At 40.5% G+C, this 20389-nt stretch overlaps 1 protein-coding gene across 1 annotated transcript in view; it reads left to right on the top strand.

Annotated features, from left to right (window-relative positions):
- STMN2 (stathmin 2) overlaps nt 1-20389 on the top strand; it is a 41843-nt gene that overhangs the window by 13791 nt on the left and 7663 nt on the right. The window contains exons 2-3 of the mRNA XM_040077093.2: nt 12159-12254; nt 12895-13067. Of these exons, the coding sequence (XP_039933027.1) occupies nt 12159-12254; nt 12895-13067 (269 nt within the window). The remainder of the gene's footprint in view (nt 1-12158; nt 12255-12894; nt 13068-20389) is intronic.

Genomic DNA, 20389 nt, shown 5'->3' with positions numbered 1-20389 from the left:
TATTCAAACTGATGAGACATTCTTATTTTAAAATGTTCCACAAAATTAAAATTCCATTCAAAACCCAGAAGTAAATTGGATTTTCCAGACTGCCTCCTTTCATTGTCTTTTGCATTTTGACATTTAGTCGGTAGTCATGGCAGCCAGTAAAAATGATTGTGTGGCATAAAGATGCAGTTACACATATTTGGCTTTGGGTTAAGTACATTAAATGCATGGGAATTGCTCAGAATCAACCAATAAACTTACACAAATAAAGCTTTATATACCTCTGTGTATATTTATGTATATACACACACACACACATCTATACTTTTAAGTGTGTATATATATATATATAAAAAATAACTAATTAATGATTCTATGTGTTTGGTTTTCTCTCCCCATAAAATGTTTTCTAGTCTATATGGAATGATTAGTTTTGAAAGGTACTATCTACAGCCCTCACAGCTGCATATTCTCTCTTAAATTGATTCTCCTGATAGTTATAGTGTGAAAATAACTGCAATAGGTTTTGCACTCATTTTCATGACTCAACAAGCAAGGAATGCATTTATTTACTGGAATGCAAAGATTGAGAGTCCAACCCAACAAGAAATCATAATTGTATTTATATTATCATACAAACTCAAATTTCTACTTAGCTAATTGCCCTGCTGCCTTTTTTTTTTTTTTTTTTTTTTTTTTTTTTTTTTTTTTTTTTTTTTTTTTTTTTGTCTAGTGGAAAAAAAAAACAACTTCAAATTTATTTGGCTGATTTTTTCTGAATCTCGAGACAAAACTAAATATTTTGGCTTTCATCAGTTCAAAGCAAAATTTTGAAAATAGACATTAAAAGTATCTGCACTTTGGAATGCCACAGGTTAACGAAGATTGTGTTTAAAAAAGCCTATGTGAGTTATAAAAATGTCATATTTTATATCAGATGTACAGTTCTGTTAAAATTGTGTGCATATCTGAGCCAGAAAAATGGCAAGAACCAGCCTGTCTGTTACTGGGGACTGTCGCTGTAGCAATCTATCTCTGTTCCCTTGATGGAGGTACTTCACAACAGCAGAATGATGAAAACAGAAAAAGTTGCACTCCTTACCCATTCTTTCTTAATTGCTTGCTTTTCCTGAGCCATTTTGGACCATTCCTTTCCTTGATGCTGTATCAGTGGTTTTCTTTCAAAACATGTGGGTATTTCTGCTAATTTTTTTTTTTTTTTTTTTTTTTCTGGAGAAGCTCAGTATGAACAATTTGACTGTAATCTCAGCATAGAGGCGAGGGGAGGGATTTCATCCTGTAATACCAGGTACAAGTCCAGAAAGGATCTGCTGTGTTCAGATGAAAAGAAAGAGTAGCAGAACTATTTCCATCACAAAGACTGGCAATATGCAAGGTTATGTCATTAGTCTCCGAGCATGATAAAAAACAGGTGGCTTGGAACAAAATGACGCCCAGTGTCGAGTGTCAGTGGGCAATGCATGGCCAGGTGATGCACGACCAGGAAGCGTTGGTCGAGCCAACATAAAGGGATAAGGGTGATGCAAATTTAAGTCAGTGGAAGCCTCTGAAGATATCCCCAGGATAAATTAAATAAATACCACTGTTATGAACACACATGGATGACAGTGAGATTCAGATAAATAAAAGTAACACTGGCAGCCAGCTCTCTCACACCCTGCTCTAGTAACCCAGTCTTACTGTGCTGGAACAGAACCCACAGTGATTCACACCTCGGGAAGATGCTGTTTGATCATAGTAGGCTGCGTGACTAAACCATTGCCATTCTATTTCACCATATTTGATTTGCATCCTCCCTCAAGGCGGTGTTTCACCAGCCAGCACCTGTATTGCCTGCAGCACTTGCAAAGAGGTGTCACTTACACAGAATTCAGGAGAGCTCTGTTCCCCAAGAAGCTTTCCTACAGAACAGGTCTGTGACCTAAGGCTTTTTTTTTTCATGTCTAGGTGATTTTTTCCCCCAGCATCCCTCACCTCTCTTTCCCACACCATAAGCTCTTTGGCATAGGGTGTTTGCATCTGACACATTTTTACAGAAAGTGGAGCAGATCTCAGCTGGGCCCCCGCACACTCCCACAAAGCAATGACGAGATGACCTTAAGAGCACACTGGGAGGGAGCAGCCATCCCTGACAGCCTAGTCCTGGGTGTTCTGCTGGGTTCTCTGCTCGAGGCACCAGAGGAGATCGGAGTGCTCAACACAAGGACTCAAAATTTCACTCCCCACCACTGCTCGGTTCAGCACCAAGCTGCAGATCTGCTTGCTGTGGTGGCAGAAGCCTGCATGCTGCTGAGGGAAAGTGGGCTGCTTGCAGGCTTGGCAGCTTCCAATCTGTAACTCAGTTCTCCCCACCCCACATTTAGAAAGACACTGAAGAAGTTCCAGCTCCTTTGCATGTCCTGGTGCTTCAGCCACCAGCCTGGCCCCAGAACCAAGCCAAGCACCACAGGAAATAGCTCAGCTCAGGGAGCTCCTGAGTACTACAGGTCCACTTCTGAGAGAAGGACCGACAATCTGGGGTTGTGCTATTGCAGGGAAGCAAACTCCACCATGCTGATTTATGGAAGGCAAGTACAACTGGTAGCCCCTGTCTCAGGAATGCTGGGACAAAATAACCAGCATACATCAAAGCTAGGGTGGTTGTGTTGAGAGGAGTCTTTGAAAACCCTTCTGCTTCCCTGGCCTTCAGACATGTACATCAGGACTCCTGAAAACACTGCTTTTTAGCCTGCAAGTAGATGGACATCATGGTCCAGTGGTGCCTACCAGGAGGGATTTTCAAAGCCATGCTAATGGAAACTTTGGAGTGAAATATCTGTCTTTTTAAGCCATTTCACATGAAACCTGTCTCAGAAGTGTAAAAGAGATTAATGTCTTTGTGTTCTGGTGAAAGGGTATGTCACAACTCTTCAGGCATACAGTGCAGAGGAAATACATTACACACCATGAGCACTAAATCATGGTAGGCAAATCCACCCATTCAAAAACTCCAGAGCTCAAGGTTTTGTTTCTTAAATCATTCATATAAGACTCTAAGTTATAGATCAGGAGATAGGGATTTTTCTTGAGAACAGGAAAATCAGTGATAGAATCAGTCCCAGAACTATACGCGGAGAATCCTTACTACTACTCTAGCAGGAGTCCTCAGCTAAAACTAAAACAGATTTTTTTGTAAGGCATCACAGAGCCAAGCTTGCTACAATGCCAATCAAAAGAAGATCTTTGCCCCAGGTGCAGGTATGCAACAAAACCAATGATATCTCTCCAGCTGTTAAGGTGAGCCAAATAAGGAAGGTTATTTCCTCCTGGTCTTGCTGTTTTCCTCCTGGTGCTTGCTCAAAGCCAATTCACTTTTTCCATCCAGTCCACATTCAGCAAAATTATTTTAGTTCAAATCATCCCATAGCTGAATTTCCATACTTTTTTGCTTCCAATGAATACAGGAGACAGCAGATAGCAGAATGGTTCCTGGCTGGGCCTGCCTTAAAAATTTTCAAATTTTGATGTTTGCATGACTTTCACACTTACATGATAATCAGAAACTATCTGCGTCTCTGGTGGCCTCTTATGAAGTAGGTGTAAGCTCAGCATCTTAAACATCAGTATCCTGCCAAATCATCTGAAAAACAGTGTTTGAACTTCTGACTGCACAAAAATTAAGCAGTTATGTTCAGTTAACCAGCAGGAAATAAAGCTGTCTTTGGACTACTGTAGCCTTTAAGTTCATTCTTCACTCTTCATCCTCCCCATTGTTTTCAAAGTCTTTTTAGTAATTTATATCCTTTCCTACACAGAAAACTCTATGGGAAGAAAACTGGGGGAAGGCAGATGGGATGTAGAGATACAGAGGGAAATATGGTGAAGGGATGCCTTGTAAAGACAAAGCAGACCTTAAAGAAGGCTGTGTTTTCCCCTTGTGGAAAAAAAAAAAAAAAAAAAAAAAACCAAAAAAAAAAAAAAACAAAAAAAAAAAAAAAAAAAAAAAAAAAAAAAAAAACAAAACCACACCACACACCACACACCACACCACCTCTGGGATTTTTGTTTTCACCTTGGTTGAAGTTCTCTTAAGTTCAAACAAATTTCAAGAGGACCACAGTCCTGTATATTAGTACTGGCTCCTTGGCCTTCCCCTCAGACCCAGAGGACTTTTGGAATTGAACTGCCAGGGACTTCTTCATGCCAGTGCCTTTGCATGGGCTCTGCAAAGGGGTGACTCAGAAGAGAGCGTAGTATCTGTCTCTGCCACTGCTATGGACCAGGTTCTGCAGAGCTGAAGAAGGAGGAGCTAGTCCATGGCTTTCCTGTCTTGTCTTCCCATGTTTCCACCACCATGCAGTGTGGTGAGGCAGTGAGGCCCTTAGTGCACCAACAGGCTCTGGACAGGATCACAGAGTCACAGAATGACAGAATCACTAGGTTGGAAGAGACCTTCAAGATCACCGAGTCCAACCCATGCCCCAACACCTCAACTAAATCATGGCACTGAGTGCCACACCCAATCTTTTTTTAAACACATCCAGGGATGGTGACTCCACCACTCCCCATAAAGTACACTCCAGTACTTTACTACTCTTTCCATAAAAACTTTTTTCCTAACATCCAATCCACATTTCCCTTGGCTCAGCTTAAGACTGTGTCCTCTTGTTCTGTCAGTTGCTGCCTGGAGAAAGAGACCAACTCCCAGCCGTCTACAGCCACCTTTCAGAAAGCTGTAGAGAGTGATAAGGTCACCTCTGAGTCTGCTTTTCTCAAGGCTGAACAACCCCAGCTCCCTCATTCATTCCTCATAGGGTTTGTGTTCCAAGCCCCTCACCAGCCTTGCTGCTTCCTCTGGATGCACTCAAGGTCTCAGCATCCTCCCTAAACTGAGGGGCCCAGAACTGGACACAGCACTCAAGGTGTGGCCTCACCAGTGCCAGCTACAGGGGAAGAATGACCTCCCTGCTCCTGCTGGCCACACCATTCCTGATCCAGGCCAGGATGCCATTGGCCCTCTTGGCCACCTGGGCACACTGCTGGCTCATGTTCAGCTGCTGGCACCAGTCCCCCAAAGTCCCTTTCCTCCTGGGCACTGTCCAGCCACACCCTCCCCAGCCTGTAACACTGCAGGGGGTTATAGTGACCAAAATGCAGGACTCAGCACTTGGACTTACTAAACTTCATCTTGTTAGACTCTGCACAGGCATGTCTGCTGTATTCTTTCCACACTAGAAGGAAATGTGTGTGTTTTCATTCCAGTGACTAGAAAACACAAGGTGACTATAACAAAGCATCTGCATCATTACTCAAAACAAACACTGATGAGTAATCATGACAAAGTTGTTTTTTCAAATTAAAAAAACCCTTTACATCAAAATCTCATTTTGGAAATGGGCTCGCATTAGCTTGACAAAGAAGTCCCATTAACTCATGTCACAGATGACTGTAACAGTCAAGGTTCAATAAATGTTTCAGCAGTGAAAATTACATACATTGAAATAATACAAAATAGTACCTTTACATCTTAACATTCTGACATCATAAAGTGAGCAAAGACATTTGGCTCTAACCACGCACAATAAGTAAAAACGAAAGACATGATACCTGAAGTAGTCCAAAAAGCCATAGTCATGATCAGTGATAGATTAGGTTGTAAAATTAGGAGCAATTTTTAGTGAGACTTGCACCACTCTCGAGTTTGCATGTTTGTATGTATTTGTATCCCTGCACTAGAAGTTCAAGGAAACCTTTACTGGACAGTCCTTCCATAAGCAAACAGCTTCTTGTGTAAACAAGAAGTAAACAGCTCCTTGTATAAAACAGGATGGGTTTTCCAGCCAGATCCTATGCTGTCACCTAAATTATGCTGTGGAAATCGTATGCCAGGCCTTGCACTCAAGGACTGATCAGGGTTCACTGACACAATCTGACACAGTCTTAATAAGAAGCTGAAGGTCAGATCTGTTGCTTGCATTAGGTATTTTTGTGTATTTTGAAGAACTGTGGTCCCTGATTTCACAGCCACTCTGTGCTTTTGTGGATGACACTAATATTTGATTCCCTCCCAAATAATTTTAAAGACTTTTGTTAAAAGTATCTTGTGTTGGGAAGAATAAAATTGATGATATTTCTGCCAAAACCCAGGAACATTCATGAGAATTACAGAAATTAATGCCTAAAACTATTTTTTCAAATTCCTAATTGCCACAAAGGCAGATTACAGCTGCCCCAAGTTCTTTCTTTCTTGTTTTCTGGGCATATTGTACGTAATTCCAGAGTCACAGTTGACGGAGGAAACTCACTGGTTAACTGGTTTGGGTTTGGGTTTGGTTTTGGGTTCCCCCCCCCCCCCCTTGTTTCTGTTTCTTGTTACTTTTTCATAATACCTGCTTATTCTATTGCCTAGATATAGAAATATCAAAAAATCAGGGACAGGGGACATAACCAAAACTCTATTCTCATCTCTATATTAAACTGCATTGCAGTATATTAAGAGAGCAATTTTAAAGACTTGGTCCCCAAAGAATGGCCCCAAGTGAGTGGGAGTCCTGTGCCACCTTTCCCGACAGTGAAACAGGTGAGCACTGTAGGGCATGAAAGAGTTCCTAAGCAGTAAAGCAACTTTATTTTTGTTGGGGAAACTGGAGAAGCACACGTATACATAAGGTTGTGAGATCGACTCAACCTGATACTCTGGCAAGCAGTGCTTTGCATTCAGAGAGTAACAAAATAAGTCCCACCTGTGTGAACCACCAAAATGAGATATCATTCATGGTTGAGCATAAGGGATGGATAAGATATATTTACTGCAGGGGCTTTTGCTTTTATTCTCTCCATCACTGGTGGTTCCATAAGCCTATAAACCTCCTTAGGCTTCCTGACAGTGAAGACAGATTTGCTGGTTTTAACAACCTAATCTGTTTAACATATGACATCTGAATGGGACCATCGTTCTCTGGTAGTGCTAATCTCTCCCTTGACTAAAAAGTAAGCTTTCATGAGTTCTGCAAAGTAGCTCTCTTAAATAATGGCCAGCATTAATTCAAGTGAGTCCCAGGCTGATAGGTCTCAAACATGCCAAAAACTAAATGATACCTATAATTCATACTACTCATGCCCCATCTTGAATTTTAATTCACCCAGTCCCATGTGCTTGTCCCAGTATTAACTCACCACTTTAGCACTGATCATGTAACTTTCTTCAAATATCCACCAGCTATGGGGAAACAACACAGCTGGGATTATACAGCATAATCTGGCTTGGCAGAAAAGGATGCAGCACATTACTAGAATGGATTTGTAAAAAAAAGTTGTAAATTACTGGTCAACAGAGTGTGGCTGTTAGTGTTCATAAAATTATATGACTTAAAGCATTGCCTTGACAAACCAAAAGCTCTAGCACCCCAGAGGGAGCATTACCAAAATTTGTAACAAAAGATATTGTCAATAACATCCATCAGAAATCCATATGAAGGATGGGTGTGATAGGTTTTCTCTGCCTGCGTTTCAAGCTTAATCTTACATCTTAACGCTTCAATGGCTTCCAGAGGTGAAAACTAAGCAGAATTTCAGTTCAGTCTCAGAAAGGCAACTGTCACATAGGTTCTTGGCAGGAGACCACAGGGCTGAGGTGTGTTATGGCTTGCACATTCTAACCATGGGCAATGTGCCAGTTTCCTTTTCCTTCCAGGTGTGCAGAACTTCAATAACTAGTTGGCAAATGGTACTTGAAATGTCAAAATACAGTAACATTAAAAATTAATGTATGTGATGCATACATATTAATGCATGTGACATATGTATACATATTAATTTGTGTATAAAATACATTTCTTATATGTGGACTGGATTCAGTAAGGCAAAAATAATCAACATTTTTGCCTTCATCAGATGTTAATTATAAGTAACATTTACACTTTCTCTCTCCCTTCATGTGTTAAAAATAGTCTTGCTTATGAATAATGGTCTCTGCAGTGACACAGCAATCTGTCTGAGCTGTGCTTTGCCAAGGAACAAAATGTGACCCAAATTGCCCACGGCCTATCAGCCAGGACAGATTTTCATTTTACAGTGTAAACTGTAAAAAAATTCCTTACAGCTATTGGATAACAGATGAGAACAGGCAGGAGGGGTTTAGCAGTGCTTTCCTTAACCTTCCTGTTTCTCCCAGCAGCAAATAAGGGGTTGCTGACTTCTAATGGCAGCCATAGCAGCTTCATTCATTGGGCAAGTGAGCTGCAGGACTGGCAATGGACTACTTTTCTGTCATTAGCAGAGGAATATAGGATATATCTGAATAAACATATTATTTGAGATCAGTAGAGCATTTTCAAAGAGCATCATCAAAACACCCCAGCTGACCACACTTCGGTTCGCACAACAGAGAAATCTGGGAGCACAAATGAGTTTAGCTGGCAGGCACTGAAATTGGAAGGTGTGTATTAGCAGCATATCTAGTATGCCCCAGACTCTAATGGCTGTTCAGACCATGGGACCAGACCAACCTAAAGAAAAGATCCCCAAAACTATACAACATGGCTATGAAATCCTTAGAATTGCTTCCCTCCAAAGGTCCAGTCCTGCTGTCCTTCCCTTCTTGCTGATGCAGTTTAGAACTGGAGCCCCTAAAAGGCCCCTGAAGATCTTGCCTGGACCAGCAAGTAGAGCCCACAAAGGAAGAGCATGGATGTTCACCCAACAGAGGGAATAGTTTTACAGTTTCTAAATACAGGTGTTGAAAATAGTGCCAGAAGGTTGAGGAAAGGGTGGAGTTGGCTGAAAACAAAAACTTTAAGGTACATTTGGGACTTGTTCAGAAAAAATATCATGCATTCTTGAGTTTCATAGCTATCTGAGTTCATTCTTTTCAGAAACCGTCAAAGTTTTAAGCCATTTGATAGTATTTCTAAGGCTTTCTCTGCAACTCTAAATATGAGGGTTTTATTCTTAAAAGGTAAATTCCCGAATTTAAGACTATAAATTCTAGTACACACTAGAAACCACACAGTTTCCAAATTTAAGACTATGAATACTAGTATATCCACAGCAAAACTACAAGAAATGTTAATACTGAATTCTCTTCTGGTTTTAGCAAAAATCAGTGTTCTGAATGCATATAAACACTTAGATCTTGCTGCATATAACTAAAAAGATTCTGTTGCTGTCTTTTGTCAACATTGTTCTTGCCTAGCAATTTCCCTATCAAAGCTTTTGTAGTCTTACAATTACCATCATTTGCTCTCCTTCATTTAACTCGCACAGTTAATGGAATGATATGTGGCCTACATGACTGCACAAGGGGGGATGTAATTAGCAAGCCAGTGATAACACATTTGGAAAATAAACTTTGTTGCAATCACTGCTTGTCTTGAAGGGTTTTGAAAAGCTCCACTATGAGGCAGGTAATTTTTGTGTCTCTTTCAGGTTACACAAGAGGTCCTGTGCAGATTGCACAAGAGCTCTGCTGTTGGTTGTTTTGTCTCTGTGCGCCGCTTTCTTAACAAAAAACCTCGAGATAACAGGCTTCCATTGCTAAAACACTAACCCTTGGGATTTGGGAAACTGCAATTACCTCCCTGTCTAACCCCTGCGACATGGGCCAGCCACTTTTATCAGACCACCAACTGGACTAACATTACTGCTTTCCGCTTTTCAATGTGTCTTAAGGAAATGTTTAAGGAAAGGAGAGCTGAACAAAGCAAGGCTCCTGCTTCTCAGAGCTGAGCCTGATCAAAGGGGACATGTCATCATGATGTTGATGCTGGACACCAGAGGAGGTGTGTGTCCTCTTCAGGTCCTTTGACACCCTCAGCCCTTAAGTCTACAACAGGAAAACCGAGGTTGCCACCATGGAAGGTTGTTCGGTTCCCAGGGCTGCAGAAGCCTCCAGAACTTCTGTGAATATCCAAGCTAAGTTCCAGCTACGGCTGAAGGAGTCTCTAGGGCAAGAGCAGACTCAATCAATACCACAAAAAAAAAGAAAATGTAATTCTTGTAAAGGATGGAAAGTCATCCTAATTCTGCCAGTGGCCAGAATGAACTAAGACAATGATTCTGCCAGCATGCTTTCAGTGCATCTATTGCACTGAAGGAAAGAGAACTGAGCCTGGTTTTATCTTCCTCCTGCTGTGTTTTGCAAATGGCAAGTTGGGAAAAAAACCCCACCTTTCTCTAATCCTTTTAAATGCTGTTAGGAAGCAAAACATATTCAATGTCAAGCAAAGATAAAAAATATTAACAAAGGCCCCAAAAGGTGAAATTCCTAGGATGCTGCCTTGTATGCCTTTTTCCCCAAAGATATTTTAAGGTATACATTTTAGCAGTGATTCAGCAGACCTCATACAAGACTCTGGTTATATCATCAATGACCATGCCTTTAACACAAAACCCAGTGTCCATTTTCTCTATGTTTAGCAACGTGCCAAGGTTTAATGTGCACCCACTCCACAACCTTGCTGCTGGGAAGAATGCAATTCCAGTGGTAGGGGCAGCTGGCTGGGCAAGCCCTCCTCTAAGAAAAGTCTGGAAAACCACACCTGTGTGCTTGTTGGATGGAGGTCTAAGTGAACAATTCATTATGTTTATTATTATTCATAATTCAGCATATATCAGATAGACATGATTTTTCTCTTCAGAAGATTTTTGGGTTATTCTTTGCAAGTTGGTACTTAGATTTCAAACCAAAATTGTGTCAAGATCAGGCTTCCATGACAGCTTAAGTTCACAGAAAGCGTAGTCTTCAGTACACTCCTAACTTCAAATCCTGTCCTTTACCAATGGTTTCTGAAAAGCGATATATCCTTTAGGTGAGTTATTAAAGGTTAGAGGCCTTTGTGCAAAGCTTAATTAAATTAACTAATCCTTTACTGGCAGCTAGAAATTTTTTGTCTTGAATCATGGATTATTCAAATATCACCATACTGGACAGGACCCAAAGGCTCTCAAGCCCTCATCCATCTCAGGTTTCTTTCTGAGTAGGAAAAGCAAAATCAAAAATCACCAGAGCATCCATAAGAAAGGCTGATTGAGAATTTCATATGTATCCACAGTTTGAAGATAAAAGGACCGACTGATTTTCCTTTAGCAACAACAAGGGTTAATTTGGTCTAGTCTATTAAGTACAATACTTTCAGTCACATATATTCTAAGCCACGTTTTCACATGCTGACAGCAAATGAGTGTCTGCCTCTGTAGAAATAATTTTGGTAATAGCAGGAATTTCTGCGTGCCAAGGTGAATTTCGAAGCACCCTCCCTTAACATCCCTGCGTTGTGGAGTGTGGGCAGTGGGCAGGGTATTGTCCCACGACCCAGGAGAGCCAGCTCTAGTCTGGGCTCTGTCACTGGCTTGCCAAGTGGCCAAGTACAAGACTGTTTTCTTACAAGCAATTAGAGAGGGTGAGCACAGCACGCTGCATAATGGTTATGTATTGGTATCACCATTTTTAGACCAGTGCCTCCTCGTTCATGACTGGGGCCTACAGGCATTATAAAGTCAGCAAAGATAGCACCATGAAGGCAAATTACAAGGGTATTAATTGCACCAGCTAATATAGACTAGACCTGTGTGTGAAAGCCACATATTTTGGCCAGTAAGTGGGGAAGGAAAAGTTTTGTTTCAGGTAGTTAAGCATATTAAGTACATTATGCAAATGATTTGATAAATACATCCTCATTTCTGGTTTTATTTTTAATTTTCTGGATGACATTTTCATTTGTAAAATAATGTCTTTAGTATCTACCTATGGTAATATATGGCCAGCTTTTCATAGCTGTTCTCAATTGAATTTGGATACATCAGAGAAACTATGAGAGCTTCATGTCTCTCCACCTGCCAGGGGAGAGTGAAGTCGTGGCACTCTTCCAATGCTAAATGCATTTCCCGGTAGCCAGATTAACTTTCTATAAACCAGAGAGGACTCCCTGCATTATGCCTAAGGCTGAGGTCATGTAGAGGACCAGAAGCCATCTCTGCAGTTCTGAGGATCTCATTTGTGATTTGATAAAGGCTCAATGTTGAAAAGAAATAGTTGAAAGTAAATATCCTAGAGAAATCTGCCAGGTGGGTGATGGAGTAGGCTATCTGGTCCCCAGCCACTCATCTCAGCTAGAGATTCACTAAGGAGGAGCTGGTGAAGTGAAGCATGCTAACAAGATCTCTCCTTTCAGCTTACAAGGAAAAGATGAAGGAGCTGTCCATGCTCTCGCTGATCTGCTCCTGTTTTTACCCGGAACCTCGCAACATGAACATCTATAAATATGATGGTGAGTGATGTTTGCTGGAAATCATCCTGCAGGTCAGAAAACGTGCTACTGCTGGGAAACCACTCAGTTCACCCCCTAGTCCATAGTGTTAGTTGGTGAATATTGGTGAATATTTTGCTGATTTAACAATTGCTGGTTTGGGCTATTACTTTCTATGGAGTGTGCAGTACCCATGAAGCTGAATATTGTTCCTAATAGGAGCTAACTAAACTTTTAACATTAGCCCTCTCATACTGAGCTGTTCTTTCCCCTACTCCCCATTTGAGAATTACAGCTCTTCACGGAGCTGGCATAATTCCCAAGAAAATGAAGAAAAGATGGAGGCATACTTAAAAATTAATCAGCTTGGGCACTGCTTGCAGGGGGTCTAAAATGGCGCAGAACCCCAATAAGCTTCCAAAATTGCTGCAAATTGTTATCTTTATGCAATTAAGGTATAATTAAGCTATTACAGATAAAATGGAATGTACTCCCGAGAACAGTTTTCAGCCCATAATCTGCCATTGCATTTAAAATGCCCAAGGCAAAGATGCTAAATCATTTGTCTGTGCTTCTGATCCTACTCTGATATCAGTGCTGCTTCTCTCCTCCATACTGCTGGTGTATTGAAGGATTTACAATTTCCCACCTTATTGTGCAGACATGGAAGTGAAACAAATCAACAAACGTGCCTCAGGCCAGGCCTTTGAACTGATCCTAAAGCCACCATCTCCTGTCTCAGAAGCACCACGAACTTTAGCTTCTCCAAAGAAGAAAGAACTCTCTCTTGAGGAGATCCAGAAAAAGCTGGAGGCGGCAGAGGAGAGGAGAAAGGTATCTTTCTTTAAAAAAAAAAAAAAAGTTAGTAATTAGACATGTGTACAGAACAGCAGTCGAGTTTCCTGCCCATTTGTGTGTTTTCCATTGCCATCACTGACTCATGATACCCTGCACGGACAAAAATCATCAATATGTTTATGAGTTCATTCTCCTTCAGCAGCTTGCAAACAAGTCTCATTGGTTTCAATGCTGGGGAAGCACGCATCACAAAATAGACATAGCTTCAGACAGGGGCCAAATGGGCTCAAATGTGCTTGCTTACCGTGTGAATGTAACTAGGGGTTCATTTGGGACATCTGTTATTGTTGCTCAAAAGCAGCGCAATTATTGTGTCTGAGTTTAAGAGATAGATCTGCAATTCAAGCAGATGCTCTCAGGGCTACCAGATCTTGACTCCTCGTAGTGTGCATGGAAATTATTCACAGGGTCTGCATAAGGCAGCTCAAATGTCTTATTTATGAAATATAGAGGAGCACCCTGAATAGAGCGAGTTTGGGATCATTCACACATACTTGAATGAAGACGCTAGGGTAGCACGGATGCTAAGAGGCATTTCTGGCAGTTTCAGTACTGATGGAAATTGGCCTTCTAGAGGAGAGGGGACTTCCCCTCTTTATCATCCTACCCATAGTGGTAAAGTTCTGTTTCATAATCACTAAGTTTGTCACATAGCATTTGGAAGAGTCGTTACACCTTTTTCACAAAGGTTGGCACAAAGGCAGCTGGGAATACCTGTTAACTGCTTATTTGGCTTTCATCATGACTGATGTGTTGAAGTGGTCTTCATTTTCTCTAAGCCAGAGCTGAATCAGGTTGCTTTTTTTTTTACTTTTTACGAAGAGAAAAAGACAAACTCCAGGTAAGTCAGAAGATGACACCCACCATAGCCAGCCTGAACTGCCAGTCTGGAAATTATCAGTGTTCCATACACTCACGGCACAGCACAGCATTTATGCTGTGTTGCACCATTCCAGAAAAGTCATGACAGGCTGCAATGACCACAGAAAAATCAAAATTGGTAATATATTGTCCTAGTTAATGTTTCATTTTTCTTTTCATGTTCATGTTTCTTTTTGCTGACACACAGAAGGAGAGCCACAGAAGCTTTAGGATCTTGGGACTTTCTGAGTCCTTCACCCAGGAGATCAATGTTATTTTGTGGCAAATCAGCTTGCACAGTTAAATAGGCATTAGAGACCCCATCTACCTGCTCATGGGGTCCCTAGTAGAGGGTTACTGAAAGTGAAACAAGCTTATATGTCTCTTAAGCCTTTCATTTATCTTTAAAACAATGTGATTTCTTGCTAAAACCGCTGTTAACAGAACTTTTCCTGATGTCGAAAAAAATGTATACAGAAGTTCAGGGAACCACATCTATGCCACAGATAGCGCATGGATCAGATCCAGGAAAAGCCATTCCATTCTCTTTCATTCCTGTCACACCAGATCAGGGTCACTGCCAGGAACCTCAAGCGTGTGATTACTCTGGTGTGTGTTTTGTCACGGCTCTGCTGAAGTCAATAGATCTGGATTACTGACATGTCTTTAAAACCTGGCACTCAGTTTGGATTTGCATTGAAACCTGACTATTCTGGACCTCACTAATTTTAACAATTCATCTAGATGAGAACTGCAGTGTTGCTACTTTTGTCATTTTTGCTGGCTTGCTAACAATGACTCTGTGGTTCTAGCACACGCTCTTTAGCACTATTGCTTCTTTCAAACAAATATTTCTGCCAGAGCATTAATTTCAGGAAGAAGATATGACTGTATATCAAGGGAATTTCCATTTGCACTAGCACCTGCTGAGAAGGGTGAGCTCTCACTCAGGTTATGATATTCCCCCAAAACTCCATCCATGAAGTTCCTCTGCGCAGAGTACAAATGCTCAAGTAAAGATACAGACACAGAATGAAATGACAGCTAATAAAAAGCTTGATATTATGCATACACTTGGTGGAAAATACAAATTGAATGTTTCAGAGGTTTCATTACATTGATTTCATTACTGTTCATTTCTTCCTAAAGAAAAACTCATTATGCAATAGATTGGTAATCAGTGATAGCAATACAGACACCTGCCATCTCTTCCCCTTGATACTATATTCATTTTGAATAAACATATAACTGAGTTATTTTAATAGACAAGATACTCCACATAAGCATTGCAGCAGAAATTGCTGGGAAAGGAAAAAAGAACAGAGAAAAGTATTTCTTTACATCACTATTAAAATCCCTGGTGTTTTCACATCTCAACTATTGACTTCATTTTTGCCCCAAAAAGCAGCATAGCACAGAGAAGGATAAAAAAGCAATTAGAGGAACAGAAAATCTTCCATAAGAAGATAAATTAAACAGTCTACTTTTCAGCTTGGAAAGAGACAACAGATGAAAGATAGGATAGAAGTCTACAAAGTCATGAATGGTAATGAGAAGATGAATAGGAACAATTACACTCTATTTCACAAAATCCAAAGGGGACAAAACATTTGAGGAAATCATCATACAGCAATTTCAAAAAGGAATCATGTTTTCATGTATTGTTTATTCAAGGTATATTTGTTATCACAGACTGTTTAGAGGTTATTATAATATTATTTAGATAAATAAGATAATAGCAAAATTTATAGAGCACTAAGTTGTAGGAAATTATTATGTGAATGGAACTTGTGACTCAGAAAATGTGGAACTTGCTGAGTGATGAAAGCTAGAGAGATTTGCCCAACTTCATCTAGTTTCCCTCAGCATCTTCTTCCACTTTCTGCTGCTAGACAAACCAAGCACACTTTTTCTAAAAGCCAGCATGGCTGTTATTATCATACTTTTCCATCTATGTCATTCTAGATCATGTCCTTCCAGTACAGTTCTAATTAAAATCAAGTATAACTAATGGATGAGAATTGACTTTTTTTAAAAAAAATTGCTAATGAATTTTACACAGCTTAGGATTTAGGTTCTACTCTGTTAATTAGGCAGTGTTCATTAATAAATTTTCAAACTCACAAGAACATCTAGAGCAATACATGCACTTCATTAGTCTCCTGATTATGCTTTTTCCAGTTATCATTCTTGTTTATTTCCTTGTAAGCTTTTACAGGACTTCTCTTTCTTTTTCTCTCCTTTTTCTCTACCTCACTTGACAGTCATGACCTCATACTCTCAGTTTCACCTGAGGCATTTTTTACTTTTTACATTACACAGCAAAGCTTATTTGGGCTAGTCACAGATTTGTCCTTTCCATTTATAGAATCCTCTTTACAGTATGTAATTGTTTTTGTGGGTTTTTTTGTTGTTGTTGTTTGGTTGGTTTTTTAGGTTTTTTTTGCATATGTGTGCTATATTTTTCTACCTTGGTGGATTATCAGAAAGATCTTTTAATCCTTCTCAGTTAAAAAATTAGAGCACTGTGACATTGTATGCAGCAGAAGTTTTTCTTACAGAATATTTAACATTTATCAATTTTTACCCATTGGTCTTAAATGTTCAGCTGTTCTTACTAGTGGTGTACAGACTTCAAGGGGCATATGTCAAATTATATCTTTTTACTGCCTATGTTCAATTTACTTACCAGCATAAAAAAGATACACTAAAGGGATGTGCATTTCTACCAGACTTTACATTATAGGAGAGAAACTGTACGCAATTAAATCCTTTTAATGGCTTTGTACTGGGATGAAATTCAATCAAGCTTATCCCTAGTGCTTAGTGCGACAAAGAATGCAGGAAAATAGTCATATTTTTTAAACTTTCATGCTGTTGGATATAGACTTATGGCTCCATGGGTTTTTAATGCCATTGTAATGAGATCCCACAAGACAAGCCTGCTGTGCAGCCTGGTCTTGGCCAGGCTCGCTGTGCTCCCCACAGCAGCAGCCAGCCCCGGGCACCTCTGCCAGCATCAGGAACATGCTCAGTGTTGGGTTTTAGCATCCAGCTCCTTTGAGCCAGCCCCACAGCCTGCCCAGAGGCAGCTCTTGAGACTCTCAATCCATCTCTGCTTTGGCCATCCATGCTTTTTTTTTACTGCTCTGTACAGGAGGCTGATGGGGAAGGGCTTTGCCAAGGCAGGGAAGGAGACAGAGTTGGGGGACAAATGTTCCTCCCTGGACATGGCATGGCACCTATAAAACTGCTGCTCCAGGTGACAGGCAGAGAAGGAATGCACACCTTCCCTATCAAAAGTGGAGCTTTCTTTTTCCATCTCATTTCTGTTACCCTTTTCCACCAAATTTTAAGGTGAAAAGGATGGGAATGAAGATAGGCAGTGCCTGAGACATATGTCTCCTGTCTTGCTCACTTACTGATCTCCCTTTCTATTGCTGCTGGCCCTCAGCTGTGCTTGTGTGGAGGAGGAATACAGCATGAAGCATTTTTCCATGTAAAGGTCCCAGTAACAGGTGTAACCAGCACCTGAAACAGATGTTTCTGTCACATTTTGATTTACACCATAGCGTGTCTATATGCAGTGCTTCACTCCTAAGTTTTACAAAATATAGACAAAATGGCAAGAAACTTTGCAGTTCCTCATTAAAAAAAAATTAAAATATAAAATAAAATAAAATAAAATAAAATAAAATAAAATAAAATAAAATAAAATAAAATAAAATAAATAAATTAGCCTATGAAATGTGTGCCTATAGGAAAATGTTTTTCACCAACAAGGAGAGGGTGTGGTGTTGGGCACCAGGGTCTGTCTCAGAGCACATGGAGCCGGGAGCATACATCCCAGTGCCAGCAAGCATTCTCTCCCCAGTTTGCTGTGGGCTCTGCCACTAATGAACAACCATAAGACAATGTGACATTGATCATCATTAACTTTATGCCAGGCCTCAAACTGCAGCAGACTGTGGTGTCTCTCTCTCTCTCTGGCTTCATTTTTGCCTCGGCTAGCTTGAGAGACAAACCACAGCTGGAAGGATTTTTCCTCAGGGCCCCAAAAAACCTAGGAGCAGCTGTGAACCTTTTCCTTTAGAGAGAGCAGGCACCTGTCAATGGCAAAGGAAAGGGTCTGCACTTCATCCAGGGGGAAATCAGGGCTTTATTCAGTCTTTCTCCTGTGATCCTGCCCCTGCCGGGTCAGGAGCCCAGTCCCTGCCCCCTAGCCAAGAAGAAATCCACTCCTTTTCCTGGCTTTTATCCAGGGGGAAGGGGCTAGGGGCGAGGACAAGCCACTACCCAATCATGGATAAGGTGGGAGTGGAACAGAGTTGGGTTACATTCCAGTGTGGGAGAATGGGCAGGGAAAAGGAGCAGGGACAAACCTCGGGATGATACATTTTCCAGGGGAACAGGGGGTACAGAAGAAACCATTACAAAACCCAATACAAAAATGAAATACAATATAAACCCAAATACCACACAACAACAGCAGACCATGAAGGCAGAGGGCTCAGGCAGTATTTCTTGCACATCCCCAACATGTCTTGTTCACCCCCACAGGTCAGAACCTTGAGAGCAGCAATTTTGTACCAGTTGAGGGGGAGAAAGTGAATTTTCTTAATCACAGCATGGGTGGACTCTTTTTTTTCTTTTACTCCACATCCCAAAGGTCATTTGGCAGTCTGTACAAAAATAAATTTAAAAAAGAGATCCTCACCTAAATTTAAGCAAAACTTTTCATCAGCCAGCTTCACTAGAAGCAGAGCTTCACACATAGTTACATACCACATGGTTCTGACTCTCCTGCCAAATGGATATTTCTGAGAGAAGTCTAATTTCAGTCCATTCCCATGCTTTTACATGGAAAAATCCTCAGTTCCTTCCCCTGAAAACATCAGTACATCAAGTCACCGTACCTAGGCTTCTCCTTGGCATTTACACTGCAGTATGGGCCATTCCTGCTGTCTTCACAATCTGCTCCATTAATAGTATCTCTTAGATACACAGCATATTGAGGAATGCCAATGTTATTGCACTTTTTCTGAACAACTGTATTGTAAAAAAAACCCCAATCAGTGAACAAACGTGCTGCGAAAGAGGAGCACTCGTGACTGGAAGTGTGTCTCAGACACCCTAGTAACTAAGGGTACTGGTGTCTGAGGTTGAACGCATTCAAGCTGAAATTCCCAGCTTAAAAGCAGTTCTCTGAACCCATTTCTTGTTTTAGAGCAAAAAAGGATAACTTTTACCTCCATATCAATTACTTCAATATTTGGATATATCTGTCAAAGATAGATAAATAGATGTGAGAAAATAAAGCACCGCTTACTCAGATAAGGAGAATTTTCTTCCTGTGAGTAATAATTAAACACTGTATCTCCAAAGCCAGTTTCCATAATTAATTTTGCTCATTACTTCATCGTTTAGTAGTCTGCATCTATCTCCAGCCAGCTAGGTAACAGATGTGGATTTCCTTCTGAACCACTATCTCTGAAAACTGAGGATGCACATGATCCCTTAAAAATATGACATGGATATCACAGGAGTTTCCTTGCATTTTTAGCACATCAGTATGTTTCTTGGAGCAAAGGTATCTCTACCAGGAATATTCTCCAATATTTTTATTCTTCCATATTTAAATATTAACAAATAAATATTTTTGTTTCTCCACATTATTTTGCAGCCTTTCAGTACCTTAAGAGGGCTTGTAAAATAGAGAGAAAGTGATTTTTTTTTTTCCAAGCACAGATAATGATAGAACAAGGAAGAATGGTTTTCAACTAAAAGAGGGGAGATTTAGACTAGATGGTAGGAGAAAGTTCTTTAATATGTGGGTGGTGAGGCAGTGACACAGGTTGCGCAGAGAAGCTGTGGGTGCCCCCATCCCTCAAAGTGTCCTAGATCAGGTTGGATGGGGCTTTGCACAACCTGGTCTAGTGGAAGATGCACCTGCCTATGTCAGGGAGTTGGAACTGGATGATCTTTAAATCTGTTCCAGTCAAAGGCAGTCTATGATTCTTTGATTCTATGATGTAACATTAGATGCTGCAGCTGGAGCTGCATTGGTTATGCCTTATTACATTTAAGTCTTCTGAATATTCCCCCTCGAATATTGCTTTTTGTTTTCTCCACCATTTCATATTTTTCTCTTCTTATTAGTCTTCTTTATCTTTCTCCCATTTAGAGCCTTTTTTTTTTTTTCATTTTTTCACTACATCTGTAAAAGAAACACTTAACATACGAGGTTTACAACTATGTTAGAACTATCAAAGATTTGAAAAAAACTTTTCCAGCACTTCAAACAGCATTGAAAATAAACTTGAAATAAAAGCCTCCTATGTATGTTGGAATCCTGCATCACTGCAGAGCTGTGTGAGTCCAAACACAGCCATTTAAAAGCCAAGACAAACAACAAAGGGAGTCTATTAATCCCAGCT

Source organism: Hirundo rustica, chromosome 1 (genome assembly GCF_015227805.2).
Source record: "Hirundo rustica isolate bHirRus1 chromosome 1, bHirRus1.pri.v3, whole genome shotgun sequence".
NCBI lineage: Eukaryota > Metazoa > Chordata > Aves > Passeriformes > Hirundinidae > Hirundo > Hirundo rustica.
The sequence above is the reverse complement of the archived record's forward strand: the minus strand, read 5'-3'. Positions and strand labels throughout refer to the sequence as shown.